This window comes from Asparagus officinalis, chromosome 1 (genome assembly GCF_001876935.1).
Source record: "Asparagus officinalis chromosome 1, Aspof.V1, whole genome shotgun sequence".
Taxonomy (NCBI): Eukaryota; Viridiplantae; Streptophyta; class Magnoliopsida; order Asparagales; family Asparagaceae; genus Asparagus; species Asparagus officinalis.
Genome location: NC_033794.1, coordinates 99,477,641 through 99,495,363, shown reverse-complemented (window position 1 = coordinate 99,495,363; position 17,723 = coordinate 99,477,641). Strand labels below are relative to the sequence as shown.

At 36.1% G+C, this 17,723-nt stretch overlaps 1 protein-coding gene across 2 annotated transcripts in view; it reads right to left on the bottom strand.

The window, feature by feature from the left end:
* Nucleotides 1-13,547, bottom strand: part of LOC109828784 (nuclear pore complex protein NUP205) — a 45,183-nt gene extending 31,636 nt beyond the window's left edge. The window contains exons 1-11 of one of the 2 annotated variants that reach the window (XM_020395718.1): nt 13,230-13,547; nt 13,043-13,139; nt 12,251-12,325; nt 12,032-12,136; nt 11,787-11,897; nt 11,363-11,522; nt 6,288-6,373; nt 5,536-5,658; nt 5,226-5,450; nt 3,399-3,488; nt 1,386-1,547 (exon numbers count right to left, since the gene is read on the bottom strand). In XM_020395718.1, coding sequence (XP_020251307.1) covers nt 1,386-1,547; nt 3,399-3,488; nt 5,226-5,450; nt 5,536-5,658; nt 6,288-6,373; nt 11,363-11,522; nt 11,787-11,897; nt 12,032-12,136; nt 12,251-12,325; nt 13,043-13,139; nt 13,230-13,384 — 1,389 coding nt within the window. In that variant the 5' untranslated portion in view covers nt 13,385-13,547. Of the gene's footprint in view, nt 1-1,385; nt 1,548-3,398; nt 3,489-5,225; nt 5,451-5,535; nt 5,659-6,287; nt 6,374-11,362; nt 11,523-11,786; nt 11,898-12,031; nt 12,137-12,250; nt 12,326-13,042; nt 13,140-13,229 lie in introns of those variants that run through there. The other variant, XM_020395717.1, reaches the window with a different exon arrangement.

Below are 17,723 nucleotides of genomic sequence, written 5' to 3'. Positions count from 1 at the left end.
GCCATATTTGTTTCTTTCTGTGACGTCATGATCATCCAGAAAAACGAGAATCCAGAAGCAATATACTGCATCAACTAGCCACTTGTCTGACATTTGAAAAAAACACTGCCTGTAGAGGAGTAGAACCTCATCTTCCCCTGCGCTAAGCAGGAAGACAAAAGTAACTTGACTGTGAATTTGGTGCTTTGTCACCTTTCTGACTCTCAACCTGGTTTGTTACCAGCAATACTGACCCAGTTTAATATAACACACCGCATGTACCCTCATACCTGCAGTAAACCCTAGCCTAAACATGCTTATTCTACTCTCCTTTTGATGACAATATGACAGTGTGTCAGAGATGGAGTAATTGCACTTTCATTGGAGATAGATCAACTACTCTTAACATTCCATTTTGCAAAGACGATCTAATTTTTAATCATTTAGAGACGTTAAGATGGCATATGCATTAGAACTAACTCACCTTAACCCTCTATTGGGACATGGTTATTAACCTGGCAAGTTCTGGAATACAAATACCTTCAATTAAAATCTAATGGTAGGGCACCCTAAAAGCCCACCTCTACTTTCAGCAATATTACTGAGAGCTCAAAAACTAAAATTCAAATGATTTTGCAGTTTTCATGCATGCACCAGGAATTAGCCACAAATGGACAAAAGAAATTAAGAAGTTGTCTATTCTGCATTCATGGAGTCTCAAACCTACCTACAGATTGAGAGAAAGTGTTTTAAGTGCTTAGACCATGATCAATTTTGGATGTGAACTTGTACCAATAGATCTAAGTACATGTAATTTTTTAACATCCATTTTGCATGCTACCTGATGCTGAAAAGAAAAGGGAAAAAAGGGAGGGAAAAAACTTACACATTTTTGGTTTCTTAGGCATGTAAACAACAATAAAAAAAAGTCTACATCTCAAATTTTTGGGATCGGCTATATGGCTCCTAATCTTCCATTCAAGTCCGGTCAAGGACATTTACTTCAGTAAGTTAACTTACCATGGTCCTTAACTGCTTCAAAATAAGCTCTCTTAAATAAGCTCTCTTCAGCTGAATCCTCGTGGTGCTCATTTAATATAATTTTATCAATTCTCCTAACTGGTGCATTTAGTGGAAACTGTTATACATGACCAAACTATCTCACTGGATTCTCTCTCATTAGTCATTATATCCTCACGAGAAGCAACATCTACCTACCTTAGAATATACTCATTTCTTATCTTCCCCACCGCCGCCCCCGTCCTTATCTCTACACATACATATACATATTTCAAAGCAGAGTTCAGCAAGGAAAATGTGAAAGACGCATAAAAATTTTGTGTCCTTAACCTAGAACAAACTAGACACAAGCTTCAAAAGATAATCATGAAAGAAAAAGATTGTACCTGATAAACATCACCAACCAACTCCAAAATCGATATGAATGGCTGACGACTCATGTGGGCATGTTGTTGCAAATAAAATGAAGGATCATCTCTAAAGTCATCCGCTCCTGCCATGATATATGGACTAAGGGCAGTCATAGCCTTCTCCTTCATTTCTTTCACCTGTTGAAAAATGTGCAAGGAATAAAAATAAAGAAATAATAAAAATAACCAAAAGGCTCAGATAAGTTACACTAATAAGAACCACTACATGTTTAGCTAGGGCATTGCACGTTTATTATGTCAAGAAGTTGTGAAAAGGAGATGTATAAATGACGATAATAAAAAAAATTAAATGAAATAATTTACAAGCGAGCAGTCTAGATTAGAATTTATAGACCATTCTTCCATATAGAATTAATAGGTCATTCTCCGCACGGAACTACCACATAAAATACTGCTCAAAACTATAAACAGCAACAAATTCTAAGAAGGTTGTGCCTCTTAACTCTTGAGCCAGTGTTGATCAAGATATTAATTTTCTCTTCCCGACATTATTAAACTGGAGCACTAAGTAAGAACTACTATACCCATTGTTCACAAACGACAAACCTACGGAAAGAACTTGCAAGTTGATGTTCTGTGATGTACTTTGGCAGATGTTAATGGAAAAGACTAGATAATAATATTTAGGAATATATTGTTGCTACTCCCACCCTACCCACAACTCAAGAAGAAAATAATGACGATTACTATAATAACTAAATAAAATAAAAACCCCTGCCACTATTTTAAGAAAGACCCTATGACATTTTAAAGCTTTATTCCCTGGGAATCTATGTAAATTACAAATATCCTTTTTTTATTGTCAGGATTCTTTTAATCCTGACATCTCAGCATGCAGTTCCTTGTTCAGATGAAAGTGTTTATACTCTGCTAGAAGAATGCCTTCAGCCTGCTAAGATATTTCATACCTTGAAAAGCATGGAAGGATCCCTTAACGAAAAGGGAAAATCTATGCAAAAGAGCTAAGTCATCAATTCAAGAATTGTATAAATAACATATAAAGGTGTGGTAACCAGATGTGACTATGAAATATCAGCCGACATGGCCGAAAATGTCAAGTAATATGTTGTCTTATAAGGCTTGCTGCAAACAATATAGTTTCATAATCATATATTCCTTTTGGCAACTTTTCAGCAATGATGAGATATTCATGATATATTGGCCGATATTTAAACCTCAAAATATAGGCCAAAATGTTGCAATATTAATTTTGGCTTGAATGTGTTTAAAAGATCACATTTGGATTTATGACTCACTGAGGTTACTTAAACCCAAACCAATACTCACTTTTATAAATACCTGAAAAGAAGAATTAGGGGCTCAAATAAGACTAATTTTTTTGCAAGAGTTTGTGGCTCTTTAAGTCCCGACTATTTATCTTGAAATGGATTGCACTACGACAATCCGCCTGTGCCCTCAACATTGACTGTTTCGCCAAAAGACCCCTTTTTTCCTCTTTGATTGCTTCTTTTTCTCTCACCATTTCATCCTTATTTTCATCATGGATGTTATGTGAAGCTTTGGCTGAGAAGATATCCAAAAGGCTTAAAATGGAGTATATGTTAAATGGGTCTAGTCCTAGCATTATCCACTTAGAAATATTATTAGCTTCTTTAAAATTTTCATGATTTGTTTTGCAGCTCCGCTTTTTCTTATGCATCAAGCATAACCATCTATAATATATTACTATGTATTCACATTATTGATATGACACCACGATAGTTACTAAATATATTCGTTATTCCCATGGTATCTATCGTCCAGTACGGAAATTTTTGTCCAATATGCCCCAACATCCGACATTTAGAGCACTACCTAATGCTACTTCAAGGATTCCCCCAGACAGGAGTAAAAGTCTCACTAACAAGTTGCTTGGACGGATAGATAGCCTTTCAAACAATGACCATATTCAAGAACTCCTTTAAAAGAAGGATGAAGAACAAGAAGATAAAGATACAAAGTACAAACCTTGTCCCGTGTAACCGGGTGAGAAAGAAAGAACATCATCAACTTGTGCATGTATCCGTTATACATATAAACCAAATCCTCATCATCATTCTGCAAAAATAACATGTAAGATGACCATTAGCAGAAGGCAGGATATTCAGAAGCATTGGTAAATAATTTATTGTGCTCCACCACTATCAACCCATAAATGTCCGAACTTAATCACTTATTCCCAAAAGTTAAAAAAATTGCAAAATTACAACAGCAAGTACACACAACAATCAACCTGAAGAAGCCAATAACAATAGCTAAGTACAACCTTAAGATGCAAGAGACAGGAGCACCTTAGAAATGAATTATAAATCTCAAATAATAAATTAATAATCACTATTTGCAAAGGTAAAGCAACATGCCAACATAACGATCAAAAGTATTTCAACTTAATTATAGAGAAACATCCACCTACTTCATAACTTATATTGACATGCACAAGAGTGATCAATTGGATAAATAGCCAAGTCACTAACAGCTGAGATGAATTATGACAAAGATGTAACACTTTTTTGCCTTCAGTAAATAGTCACATGCATGGATGACAACCATGTTCCATTGGTCTATTGTAAAGTTCCTACTACAATCTTATGTGTTTGAGGCTTTAAATTTAAACTTGACTCTGTCAACACGAAGCCAAAAGAAAGGTGGATGGTTACTTGTAAGTCAATGAGCAGTTACGAAAGGAATATCAAGGTAGTAAATAACAGGTTGCAGCAGTAAGAATGTACGATGGATATCTATGATTATGTTTAAAGAAAAAACAAAGTCCATTTTTTGGATTCACGGTTTTTAGTCCTTTCCACTTTGGCCCATTTTACGAGATAACTGCTGCAAGTATGGTGGTAACAATATTCTCTATTTCAACCAAAAAAATTTAGAAGACCAATTTGGGTTTGACTGCTACAAGATGTGATTATTGTCAAGGACATCATGACGGAGTTTCTAAAACATCCCCAGTGCAGAAACCTATCAAGGATATTTATTTTCAAGATAATGAATTTTTAAAGTTAAAATAACAAGAATATTAAGTCATGAACTTAAAAAAGATACATACATATGTGCTAAAACCCTAACAAATCAAATGAGCAAATAAAACAGTACCTCCAAGGTCGGAAGAAGAGGCATGATATCCAGGAGCAAGAACATCAAAGAGATAAGGTAAAGAAAAACATGTACTTGAAGCATATGCATTGGTTTAAATATCCCCGACATGACCCGATGTATCGTCCGATGTATCCATTTACAAGGCTTGTCGCAAAATGATATGGTCTAAATATCATTTACTCGCAATTCTTTGGCAATATAAACCCAACATGGCCGATACATCAGCTGACATATTGGCCGATATATCCTTTTATATAGCTTGTCGCAAAATAATATACCACTTGTAGCAATTTTTTAGTGACTTATCATAATTTCACAATATAAGAAGTGACCTTAGAACCTCAAAAAAGTCAGCCAAAGTGTTGCAATGTCAATTTTGGACTTTTACTAGTTTTAAAAGGTTGATAAGTGATCATAAACATATATTATTTACATTTTGTACGCTTATATTTTATTAAGTATGTTAGATTACATTTTAGGACATTATACTACAAATGAACATTATCCGATATAGCACTCCAATATTTACCACATATCCCCCAATATCCACAATCCAAAATGAATTTTGGTCGTCCGATATTTCCCTGATATCCGATATTTAAACATTGAGCATATGTAGACAATGCATTTCATTATCCACAAAGTTACTAAAACATCAACTGAATGGTGCAGCTAACTTATAACTGTTACCTGGTAGGCAGCTGTCCGAAGTACTCTGGTGAGTAAGAATTGGAAGACATTGTTTGTGCACACAAGCTGCAAGCAAGAATAAATATTTGACAAATCCTTGGAAGAACCACCAGAAGAAATATCTCCTGCACCCTGATCTTGAGATATAATCATGTGCACAGCCCATGCTAGTCTTATAACATCAACGAAGCCCTCAATGTTTGGGATGTTCCCAACAATCATTAGCTGTATCAAACATAAACATTTGAACAAATTAGAATCAGAATATAGTAAGAACAATTAGGAAGATGAATTGTTTCAGTTGGCTCACTAGTCCATGAAATTCAAGACTGAAGGAAGAATCATGCAACGATGTTGATGCTTTGTCTGAAGCTATGCTCAGAGCATCAGATATGAAAGCTATCACCAGGGTAAACATAAGGCTGAATGTGATCTGCAGTAGGAAAACAAGACAAAAACACAAAAATAACAGTAATAAAAGAAATAGAAAACATCTGTTAACCAATATAAAAAGAAAAGAAAAATCTCAGTGGAATGTTAAGAAGAGAAATTTTCGAGGTGAAATGTAATCGGGGCCTTGCAGATAGGAAGTGAGCTTTAAGTCTTCGATTAAATAAGGCTTATTTGCTCAAATGACAATACATCTGGAAGATATTAGGATTATTCAGCCTACAAATAGATCCTATAACAACAATTGTAGATCTTGAAATTTAAGGAGTCATGTGCTTTAGTGAGAAATTGGATTTGCTTCAATAAAATACTTAACCTCGCAACTTTTATCTTTTATATCCCAATTTATTATTAAAACTTCTAATATATGAACCCTACGCAATCTATTAAGCTTTTTTTAATCTACTATCATATAGAAAGCATGAATCAGAAATTGGTAAAGGAAAAGCGTTTTCTGTTCTCTAATTATTTTCCTGGAACTAATCTTGCGAAGGTAAAAAGTTTAAGGTTCTAATTTATTTTAGGATGGAGGTATGCAAGAAAGTGTTTTTAAAAACAATATAGAGACAGAAACTAGTAGTCAGATCAATAAATATATACTAAAACCCATACCTGAAGTTGTATGGTGGAGTCACTATCATTGATTCCACCTGCACAATCTTTTAAGGTTATAAAAACATCTTTCACATCTTTCGGATCTGTAAGAGGAAAGAAAAAAGTAAGTGTTATTCCATTCCTCACTAGAATTATCTCTTCTATTATATGTTTAAAAGAAATTGAAACACTTTAGGGGGTAAAAACAAGATAACAGGTTTTATGACATCTATTTCAGATAAGGATTGACCATTCCTAGTTCCTAATTTACAATAATTTCCAACAAAACCATCCTATAAAAATTTAATGCAACAAAGAATATTGGATAATTTTAATTTTTATTAAGCAAAATAACGACAAGGAAATTGAGTCATTAAACTAATTTGAGTTATTGGAAACTGTAGCAAATTAACCGATGATACTTTTAGAGCATCAATATATCATGTAAATACCACACATAGAAAGACAAACTATAGAAATGTTAGATGCAAGAAAAGTACTTGCCCAGGCCATTATGCCTGGAAACATGAGGAAAAGGACAGCAGCCTATTGCTTTAACTTCCTCAGTCAAGCGCAAAGCAATAAATGAAAAATAATACTACCTTATTTACTCAAAAGTAGGTACTATAGTTTCTGAATGAAAATTTTAGACAGTGTAAAAACTTATTATACACCTAAAAACAGTGATCTATGTTCCAAATGTCTGATATTGGTGTCATGTCAGATGAAAAAAATTAATACTGGATAGCAGATATTTAGATTTAAGTAAATATTGCAGTGGGAAATTGGACAGTATGTATATACATACCATAGATGCCCTAAGTCCTAACTAATATCTTAACATTAAATATGTCAAATAGGGCAAATAAGATTGTTTAGGGGTATAGAGAGCCTGGAGAGGATACAGCTAAGAAGAGTTGAGAGAGAGGCAGAAAGAGATTGAGAAAGAGAAACTTACTGCAGGTGGCATGCAGTCAACAATGAAGAAACTCTTGACTCAAGTAAAGTGAGACGATAAATTGGAGCTTAAATTGATCTCTACTTATCCTATTTTGAGATTTATATAAAGTGGATTCAAGTTTGGGGTTAGGACCCAAACTTGATCTTTAAAATAAATCTAATTATGCACAACTTCAAGCAATTTTTTGTGCCAAAATGTAACCTAATATATCGGGAGATCCCAGAATATCACTTGATATATCAGGGAAAAAATTCATGGTATATCAGGGATAATTTCCCGAAAATGATAAATGACATGTAAAGCTTTCTAATTGTTGTAAGCCGTGCATCAAATAATATTTCAGCTGACATGTCGAACATGCCAATCAACACTTTAAACATTGACTATGGATGTAGACATGTAGTTTTGCAGTCACTCTTGCCTTTCTTAGGTTGCATGTTATGTATATTTATATGTTTTAAAATTAATAATTTACATAAGATAAATCTTGTCTTGTCATTTACATATGATAAATAATAAATATACAAGAAATAGACGTAAAATGTAGAATATACATCCAAGAACTATATGAGGAGTGTTTCAAATTAAAACATGTATTATCTGCCCGAATAAACATATTCATATATTCAAGAAGTGTCAAAGAGGTTTGTGTACAGATACTGGTACATGCCGGGTACAGGTACGGCTTCCTAATAGAAGTACATAGGGAACATGGTTCACCACTATCTTGTAGACTCTTCAACTAAGTGTTTGCCTATTTAAAAATGTCTCCATCTATTTGCTATTGGTAGATTATGCACCTAGCTACCTCTGGCAAATTCTATTAAAAGCACCTTTCCTCTATTTTCTTCAATGCAAAGCGATAATGTTATATACAAATCCTAATCGTAGTGTCATCTACAACCTACAACAACAAGCTAGAACTCTATCCTTTAGAAATCGAAAATTCATATCATTGTAGAACTAATTCAAATGTAATTATTATAATCCCAAAAAAAAAGTAGTTCCACATGGAATTCACCCTGGGAATGTCACACATTATACCAATGCGCATAGTGCAAAGCAACATGCAAAGGCCTTAATTTACCAGAGCGTAAATGCACTTATTTTCTTAATAACATCAATATGATTTAAAACTAAGATCAATCAAATTACTTGCACTAGCTCATTCACTACATGAGAATTATTAATATTGAATTTAAGGAAACACTATATTAATGTCTGACATTTTTCTGGGATAGTTGCTCAGAAATTCTAATTATATAAAACGACTTCTTAAACAAGGTTCCAAAAAACAATGCAGAAAGCTATGAAGCACGGACACGCATAACATGAAGACGTGTCGTGTCGTGTCCGTGTCGGACACACGTGTCGAACACACATATCCTATGTATTTTTTAGGATTTGCCTCGTGTCGGCGTGTCGGATGGCCGTGTCGGATCCGTGTCCGTGCTACATAGGCAGAAAGATGGAAAATAGCAGTAAGACAAAGTAACAAGAAGGAAGCAGATAAGAGTATAGGATCATGAAAGAAAAAAGGAGGAAAAGATAAAACAATGCCATAACAGTGAAGCAATTATGGGAAAGAAAAATCGTAAGATCGTATCAAGTAAGAGAAAAATAAGAAAAAAATGAAAAAGTTAATACAAAAGTAAAATAATGACAATAAAAGGAGGAGAAACCAAAATACAAACAATTACATTCTAAGTAATTGTTCTTGACCCTGTATCAAAATAAATGGCTTGCATATGTATTGTTGTTTTTGTAAGTGAAAAGATGAAAAAGTGGAGAAAGGAGGAAAGAAGTGAACAAAGGAAAAACGAAAAAAGTAGAGAAAAATATGTTTACTATTGTTGTTTTTGTAAGTGAAAAGATGAAAAAATAGAGAAAGGAGGAAAGAAGTGAACAAAGGAAAAAACGAAAAAGAGGGAGCGAACAAAACAATTGCGAAAATAATGGCAAAACAGAACATAATAATGACAGTGTTGGATGCTAGAACAGTGACGTGCAGTGAGGCCAATCTAAATGAATCAAGGCTCATGTCTTGCATACACGATGTGCCCCACACCTCATGCAGGATGTTGCAGCAATGCCCCAGACGCATTCTAGCCTCGAGGCAATTGCCTCGGCGTGCTTGTGACTGGTATAAAAGCCACCAAATCCAAAAATAATCATACCTGGTATGCTTGAAAGTTGGAACGAATAGAACTGTACATGCATAAGTGATCTTACAAATTTTGTATGGGCCAATCTGAAACTATGTGACATATTGACTCAGTTGATGCTACGAAAATTCAGTAAAATAGATAAATAATAAAACCATGAAAAAGTTGTTGAATATAAAACTACCACCATTTTGACCCTATTGATCAATAAAGGAAAATGGTAAAGGACAGAAGCCGATGGAAGGATGGCATGAAGAAGTAAAAATTGGATCACTTACCAACACCACTTCTACTGTTTACTCTTTCTTCCTCACATTCTAAGAGAGGGATGATAGTGAAATCAAGATTTTGCAGTAGTCAAAGCCAATGAAGTTTTTATAGGGTTTAGCAATTTCCATTTGGCTTAAGTTTTGGTTGGATTTAAATTCCAAGATAAACCTAGCCTGACTCAGCTCATTTAACTGGAAAAAAAACAATTGGAGTTCAAGAGGTTGTCACACGACACGGACAAACAAATATGCGACAAAATTAGCATAAATTAGCATAGAACTAACAGTAACAACTGCTACTATCCCTGCCCCATCAAACAGCAGGGCAAGAAGAAAGGAAAAAAGGATAGTACATGTGAAAATTATGTTGATATGTTATTATGTTTTTACTCAATAACAAGAAGTTTTTTATTTATTTCAAAATCTTAAAATGGCAAAAGAAAACTCAAAAGCAATACAGACAACCATAAAACTACCACATTGATATACAAACACGAGGAAAACCTGAGATTAAAAGTGAACTGAATTTTTGGGCTTCAAGAAGTGATAGCACATTGAAGACCAAGCACACAACATAATGTGCAAGGACAACAAGAATAGTACATTGTGCAAGCTGGCAGTGAAAGCACTGAAGAAGAAGATAAGACCATTCTGTCAATATATATTCTTTTGCATTCAGACTACAGCTCATTATATTTCGTAGTTTCAGTACTATAAATGTCAAAACAGATACTCAAATCTAGAGAGACAAAATAACCAAACAACTAAAACTGAGAGCCTTAAATAAAAAATTTAATAGATTTTTAGACCTAATAACCCCCTTTAGCATTTGAAATGATTAGCCAACAGAAAATTGCCAGCAAAAGATTGCTTAACTGGCAAAAGTGATAATGTAGCTAATTTATCCCTCTCTTTGTAAAAGAGAATTAATAATAAAAATACCATTAAAAGGCAAGGTATGAGGTTATTCCTTCTTTACCACTTTTACTTTCTGTCTTTTTCCCCAACCTCTCTTTTATGGCGTCTAACATTTGCCATTAGTATTAGGTTCTCTGCTGGTAACTTTTCCCGCCAATTCAGTAACTATCTAGCCTAGAAAACATTAATCCTTAATTACCAATCATCTAGACAACCATGGTCATGTTTATCCAACACATCTTTAAGTGCTGCTTTTGACATAAAATCTTCCCACACAGCCTATATGTTTTATATGATATCTATCCTAATGTAATTCATGGAAGTCATGATCAACATTTACACAACCCTAGCTTCACCTTTGAAACGCTCCATAGTCCATAATTATCATCAGCCATAAAACATCATTGCAGTTAATAAGTGATAGGAAAAGACTACAGGCTAGGTTAAGTCTCACTAAAAAGCTTAATATATTTCTGGTTTGTGTTACTTATTTTTCATCAACTGGAAGAATATATACCATATCCCTTGTGTTTCTTTCACAGACATAATCTCTTGGGCAACCTTTATACTCTCATGCAGAAGCACGTGTATGTTCGTCGACCACACCAATCATGGGTACGTATATAACTATATAAGCACTAAAACTTCATCTCATAAGCAACTAGAAATATCACTCTCCCTACATATACCAGAGCATGCTTAAAGAGACAAACTAATGCAATCAAAAATATTGAAGTAAAACTTATTTTTGCATGACAACATAAAATATATATAACTTACTGATCCGTGTAATGAGCACAGATAGAACAAGGCAATGACTAAGGCTTAATCGTTCTCGAGAAACAACAGCTTGCCTCAAGACAATAGCACCTCTAAAATCAAGAACATAGCGTTCAGCATTTGGACCACCAAAACCACTCGGTTCTTCCCGACTGAGTTCCTAAAGATGAAAGATAAACAACCAGAAAATACACCTTTAGGCATTGATTAAACTATATGAACTAGAAAGGTATGCTTAGTTGAATAAGGTTAAATATGTAACTTAATCATTTATGAACACAGACTTTCTGTATGGTTCAGTTTTAAACCATAAATAAGTATATCTAAAATTTATGAGATTGTAATAGAAAATATGATCTTCTAAAGTCAACGGTTGCAGTACATTAACACAATTGAAAAGCAGATATCTAACTGGCTTTCACACCTTTATCAGTATTATTAACCGTTGCCTCAAACCACATTCAAAAAGATCATTGAGAAACTTTTGGATGTCTACCACAAGATCAGCCTCCAGACCCTGGTCGAGCACAACAGCCTGCGTGCTTAAGAGAAGAGAATATTACAAATCCTTTAAGTGGGGAAAAAAGACAAGTGTAAAGACATAAGGGAGAAAAATACAGTATTCATTCATAGCGGTACAGTAAGATGCAATCAAACTACATTCATTACCCGCATAAGGGTGTACAATGAGGTTATAAGATCCCGCCTCTCTGTGTACCAAAGGCCTGCTGCGAGACGAAAAATCTCTATTGGTTCTCGTCCAAATAGAACCCACTAGAGAAACATAAGATTGGAAGGTCATACATAATGCAAAAAAGCATACTATCAGAGGATGAAATCTCATGAGTTTTTTATTTGAATACATAAACAAGAGGGAAAAGGACATACCTCTCTATTGGCAGAAACGAGGAGCCTGATGCACTCAATTTCATTAAGGTTGAGTTCATCACTTAACTTAATAGCCTGTGAATTTGACAGCCAGACCAGAAAAAATAGTGAAAACAAATAACAAGACTGAAGAAAAGTGAGAGCAAGAAAATCTAGACGATAATGAATGCTCTACTGCTCTGAATAGCTAAGGCATCCACATAATTAGCAAAGATAATAGATAGCAGCGACCAAGAAAAAATCTTGCTTGAACACCAGATAACAACGAGATCAGGACCCTCATTGGTGCTTGTTTCCTCATAATAACACTAATGACACATACAAATACCATCCACCGCTAAGTGATAAGAATGCAAAGGCATGTTGTTATGTGATAATGATTTTGTGGTGGTGGTTGTGTGTTTGCACGCATGCCATGCGTGTGTGATAATATTAAACTTTAGAAATGACACTTTAGGTGCATTTCATATGCATAAATGTTGTCAAGAGCTCTGCTTTCAGTTATATACTAAATATAAATAAAAGATTTTAACTTCCGAAGTTTGTGAGGCATATAAGACCAAAGTCTCGTCCAAAACCAAAACTTTCTAGTTGCATTGACTCAAACCCCACCACTTGTTTTTTTTTCCCCTCAAGTGCAATTTTCCCCAAATAAGTAACTTTATTTCCTGTAGGCTTCTATGTCCATCAATACAAACGAGAATACTGCAATTACCTAACAAATGGCTACATGGAGTACCCAAACAGGAGAAATAAGCCAGTAATCAATATAAAAAAAGCGCAATGACTTACAATTTGGACGTCCATGTCATCCAGCGAGATCGGCGGAGAATCCGGGAGTCGAACCTCCTTCGACTGAACCTGAGCTCGATCTGACGCCTTCGGTCCCTGAACAACACAAACAAATTCAGTTCTGTCTATATATATATATATATATATATATTCAAATGCAGCTTAGGGAGGGGAGCACGGCGAGGAGGGGTACTGGGAAAGAAGAGGGGACGATTCTCCGCGCAGAGAGGAGAAAGAGGATCGAAGAGCGTGCATGAGCTCGATCCGCTGTGTCGGAGTCGGCGGAGTGGGGCCCAGCAAGGCCGACTCGATAGTGGCGAGGAGCTCGTGAGGAGAAACCATTGTGGGCTTATTCTTCTTCTTCGTTTGGAATTTGAGGAACCCTAGCGAGGGGTTGAAGAAAGAAAATGGAGGGGAGAAAGTAAAAACCCTACTTTTCAAAACCCTAGAAAAGAAGAAGCGGGCTTTTTCGTAAGTGGGGAATGAGGACGGAGCAGAGGCAAAGCTTCGGGTTTGGGCTTTGGAGGAGACAGAGCAGGCCGGGTGGGCTTTTGGGAAATAAAGCCGAAGCCTGATGCCCGGTGGAATAGAAACTTGGCGGTCGAAAACGAACCAAATAATTCTACCTGTTAATAAATCTTTTTCCATAGCCCCCTCATGACATCAAATCATAGCCATAATTCTCTTCCATTGTCATGCCGATCATCGTCCTTACCTCCTCTGTCGCTCACATCACCACCAAAAAGTTGTCAACTCTTAGTCATCCTTGGTCCCGCTGTGAGCCTCCGCCGCCGCCACCAACAGATGGTATTATTTTTGTTGTTATTTGGAGAAGCGAGGAGTTCAGCGAGGATTTTTTGAGCAAGACGTTAATTTTATTGAACAATCATTTTCAGTTCTTGTTAAGTATCACAAGTACATTATAACTATACTTTGTACCTATTAACTATAACATGGTTAAGTATCACATGTACATATTAATTATAAGTGGTTCATGTTAAAAATCACAAATACATGTTAGCTATACTCTGTACCTGTTAATTATAATCGGTTTCTACTAAGTATCACATGTATCCGTTAATTATAATTGTTTCCTGTTTTGGGTTCTTTTAATATTGTAATTATCTCAGACTATAATAGAAAGAATAAAATAATAAAAAAGGTATTCTTCTTGGGGGTTCTTTTCTATGTGCCGACGGAGCATCGATCTTGTACTCCATTGACGCACCGATTAAGACTTAGAGTCTTTTGTTGTGGATGCAAGCTTAGTGGTTTGGAAGATACCTCAGTATTCTCTTGATAGTTTTACCTGATTGAATCGCCAATGCGATAATAAGAATCTCTCTCTACATGTGAGTTGATCTCTCTGGGATTCGGTTTGATCTCTTAGATAGATAGACCTTCTTTGATTTTTCCCAATTCTCAGATTCTTTTTAAATAAATAATCTTCCCTCTTTTTGTAGGCTAAAAGAGAGAGTTAATGGCCCCTTAATTATGGATTAAGTTGCCAATAAAGTATGAGATAATGGGGAGCGGTTATTCCTCATAAATAGCTCTTAAAACTACTATCTGGCGGGCTTCATGGACTTGGTGAAGTATGCTTAAGATGTGGGCGGATGTCGCTGAAGTCGTGAGCAAGGGTCGCTATGGACATGGGCGAGTCTTCTTTGAAAGTGGATGACTTGGTCCTCTTGAGTTGATGTGGCCGGAGTTAATTAGTTGGTGAACTCCACCCATGGGTTTGAATTTAACACAGAATTCGACTCCAGGTTTGGCCAACTGATGACGCCTTTTGACTCGGCTTGGGGCGTGTTTTGGGAGTTGACTCGCTTTTGATTTGGCTAAGTCGAGTCTATATGTTTTTTTAAGCTAGGTCGATGGAGGCGTAATGTTTAGGAAATTTAAAGCAGACAAATATTTGTGTGCTTGCCGATCGACCACGAGCTTTAGCGCGGTCGACCACAAACGTGTACGGGTACATGGTAGTTTCTGGAGTTCTGGTCGGTCGACCACGAGGTTAGGTCCGGTCGACCGCGAGGTTAGGTCTGGTCAACCGCGGGCCTTGTAGTAGATTTTTTTTAGTTTCTGTCATTTTATCTAGTTGACCGTGAACTTTAGCGCGGTCAACTGCCAGTCAGATTTGGGCCTGGGCTTTATTTCCTATGCTGATTTGGTTCATATTTTGATATATATTGAAACATGATTTTAGGGTTTTGTTTACCAGAGAATAGAGAATCTAAGCACTTTGAGAGTGAGAACTTGGGAGCGAGTTGAGAGATTATTTGTTAGGGTTTGTTCGAGTGTTTGAGTGATTGTAACCCTTTTGTGCTCTCCTCGAAATAGTGACATCTCCCTATCCTCTCCCCGACCTAGGTAAATTACTGAACCACGTATATCTCAGTGTTTGCGATTGGTTTGTCGTATTTGTTTGGATTGTGCTCGAGTTTGGTTAGTTAATCTTCTCCCGTGGCTCGCGGACTCATTTGGCTGTCGAGCATGCTTCCGCATGGCGCGCAATAATTGGTATCAGAGCTCAGATTTAAGATCTAGAATTTTGGCATTCGGTGGAGAAAGATTCATCGTGAAAGCTTGATTCTTGGAGTTCTAGGCTTCGGTGGAGATAGTGTTTGGGGTTGCTATTGAAGACTTTGTTTTCCTTATGTGGTTAGGAGATCTATTTGGAATCCGTTCTAGGGTTCAGTTGGGTAATTTCTAAATTCTATCAAGTTTAAATTTTTTTTCTCTACAATTTAGAGTTTGGGAGTATTAGAGAAGAAGTTGGTGAAAGCAGAAAGATGGCGGGTATAGTTCAAGTTGGTTTTTAGAACACTAAAATTAGTGTGGTTAAATATGACGGTAAGATTAATTTTGATTTGCGGATGAATGGCGTACATGATGCGCTCAATGCTCAGAATTTAGAGAAGACCATCATGGTCCATGAGAGGCCACCAAAATATAAAGGGGCGGTATGTGAAAAGATGAATAGGAACGCTTGTGGGGTGATCAGGTCCTGTTTGGAACAGGAGCTGAAGTATGATGTGATTGGAGTGACGTCTGTAATGAAGATGTAGGAGATTCTCAATAATAAGTACCTAACGAAGAGTATTAAGAACCGTTTGCACTTACTGCGAAGATTTTTTAGATTTTAGATGTCCAGGGGCATCTCACTAGCAGTTCATATGAATAACTATACTAAGTTATTGTCGGACTTGGCCAATGTGGATGACAAAATTACGGATGAGTATAAGGCTATTATTTTTTTGGGCTCCTTACTGGATGAGGAGTATGATACCTTCGCGCTTACTTTGTTGAACGGGAGATCTTCTATCACATATAGCTAAGTTACTAATACTTTGATGAACTATGATTTGAGGAGAAAGGACAAGGAGACTTCCCACGCTAGTACTTTAGAAGAGGCATTGTTGACGAGAGGTAGAAGCCCATATCCGAGAGGTGGTAATAGGAACAGGTCAAAGTCTAGAGGCCATCACCAGTTAGCAAAGAACCAATGTGCGTTCTGTAACATGGACATTAGAAGAGAGACTGTCCGAAGCTCAAAGAGAAGGAGAATAGCAAGAAGAATGGCCCGAAGGCCAATGAGGTGAATGTTGTAAAAGGCGATGATTCCGATGATTCAAGCTTTTCTCTATTGATTACTTCGGAGGTGAACCATGTGGATGTATCAGATTGGATGCTTGATTCTGGCGCTACTTATCATGTGACTCCTAGACGAGATTGGTTTTTATTATTTGAGAGACTTAATTGAAAGTACCATAATATCACTAGGAAAGAACCCTAGAGGGGGTGAATAGGGTTTATGCTAATCTAATCTGATTTATGCCAATTTAAAAAACTTTACTAACAAATATATCCTAGCACAAGAGATATAAACAATATATGTGCAAGGATAATAAACCAAGGGCAATATGAACACGAACAAGATAGTGGGAATATAAACAAAGGGCAATATGAACACGAACAAGATAGTGGGAATATAAACAATAAGCAATAGACAAAGGCGATATAAGATATGAACACAAAAATAAGAAGATAGTGGGAATATAAACAATAAGCAATAGACAAAGGCGATATAAGATATGAACACAAAAATAAGTGAGCTAATATAATCACAAACAAACAATATGATTACGGAGTTCGGTCCCCACAACCTACGTCTCTGTTCCTCACCTCGAGGAGATCTCCACTATCACAACCGGGTTTTCTACGCTCACCCGAATAATGTTTACACATCACACTCGATTTTCTAGCTCACCGAAAACTTTACAATCCACACTCTTATAATCACACTATATACCCTCTAAGTGTTGGTCTCTAGCTCGTGTCTCCCTCAAGTATTAGGAATTACAACCTACCTCTAGGCATTACCATCAACCCCACTCCTTTTGGGACGACCCCGTCTCCCACCACACATTTCTCTCGGTGTACAAGTGTATTACAAAGTGTTCTCACAATTAAGCTCACAAAATCAAATGATCGTTCTCTAAACAAGGTGAGAACACAATATAAGCTCACTCTCAATGTCACAAACCCACAACCACAAATAATACTATGAATGTAAATACAATAAGCTCAATGGTTGTGTGTGAACAAAGAGATTTAAATCAAAGATAAACTCAAATAAATTCTAGCTTATGGAAATGAAAATCAAACATATAAATAG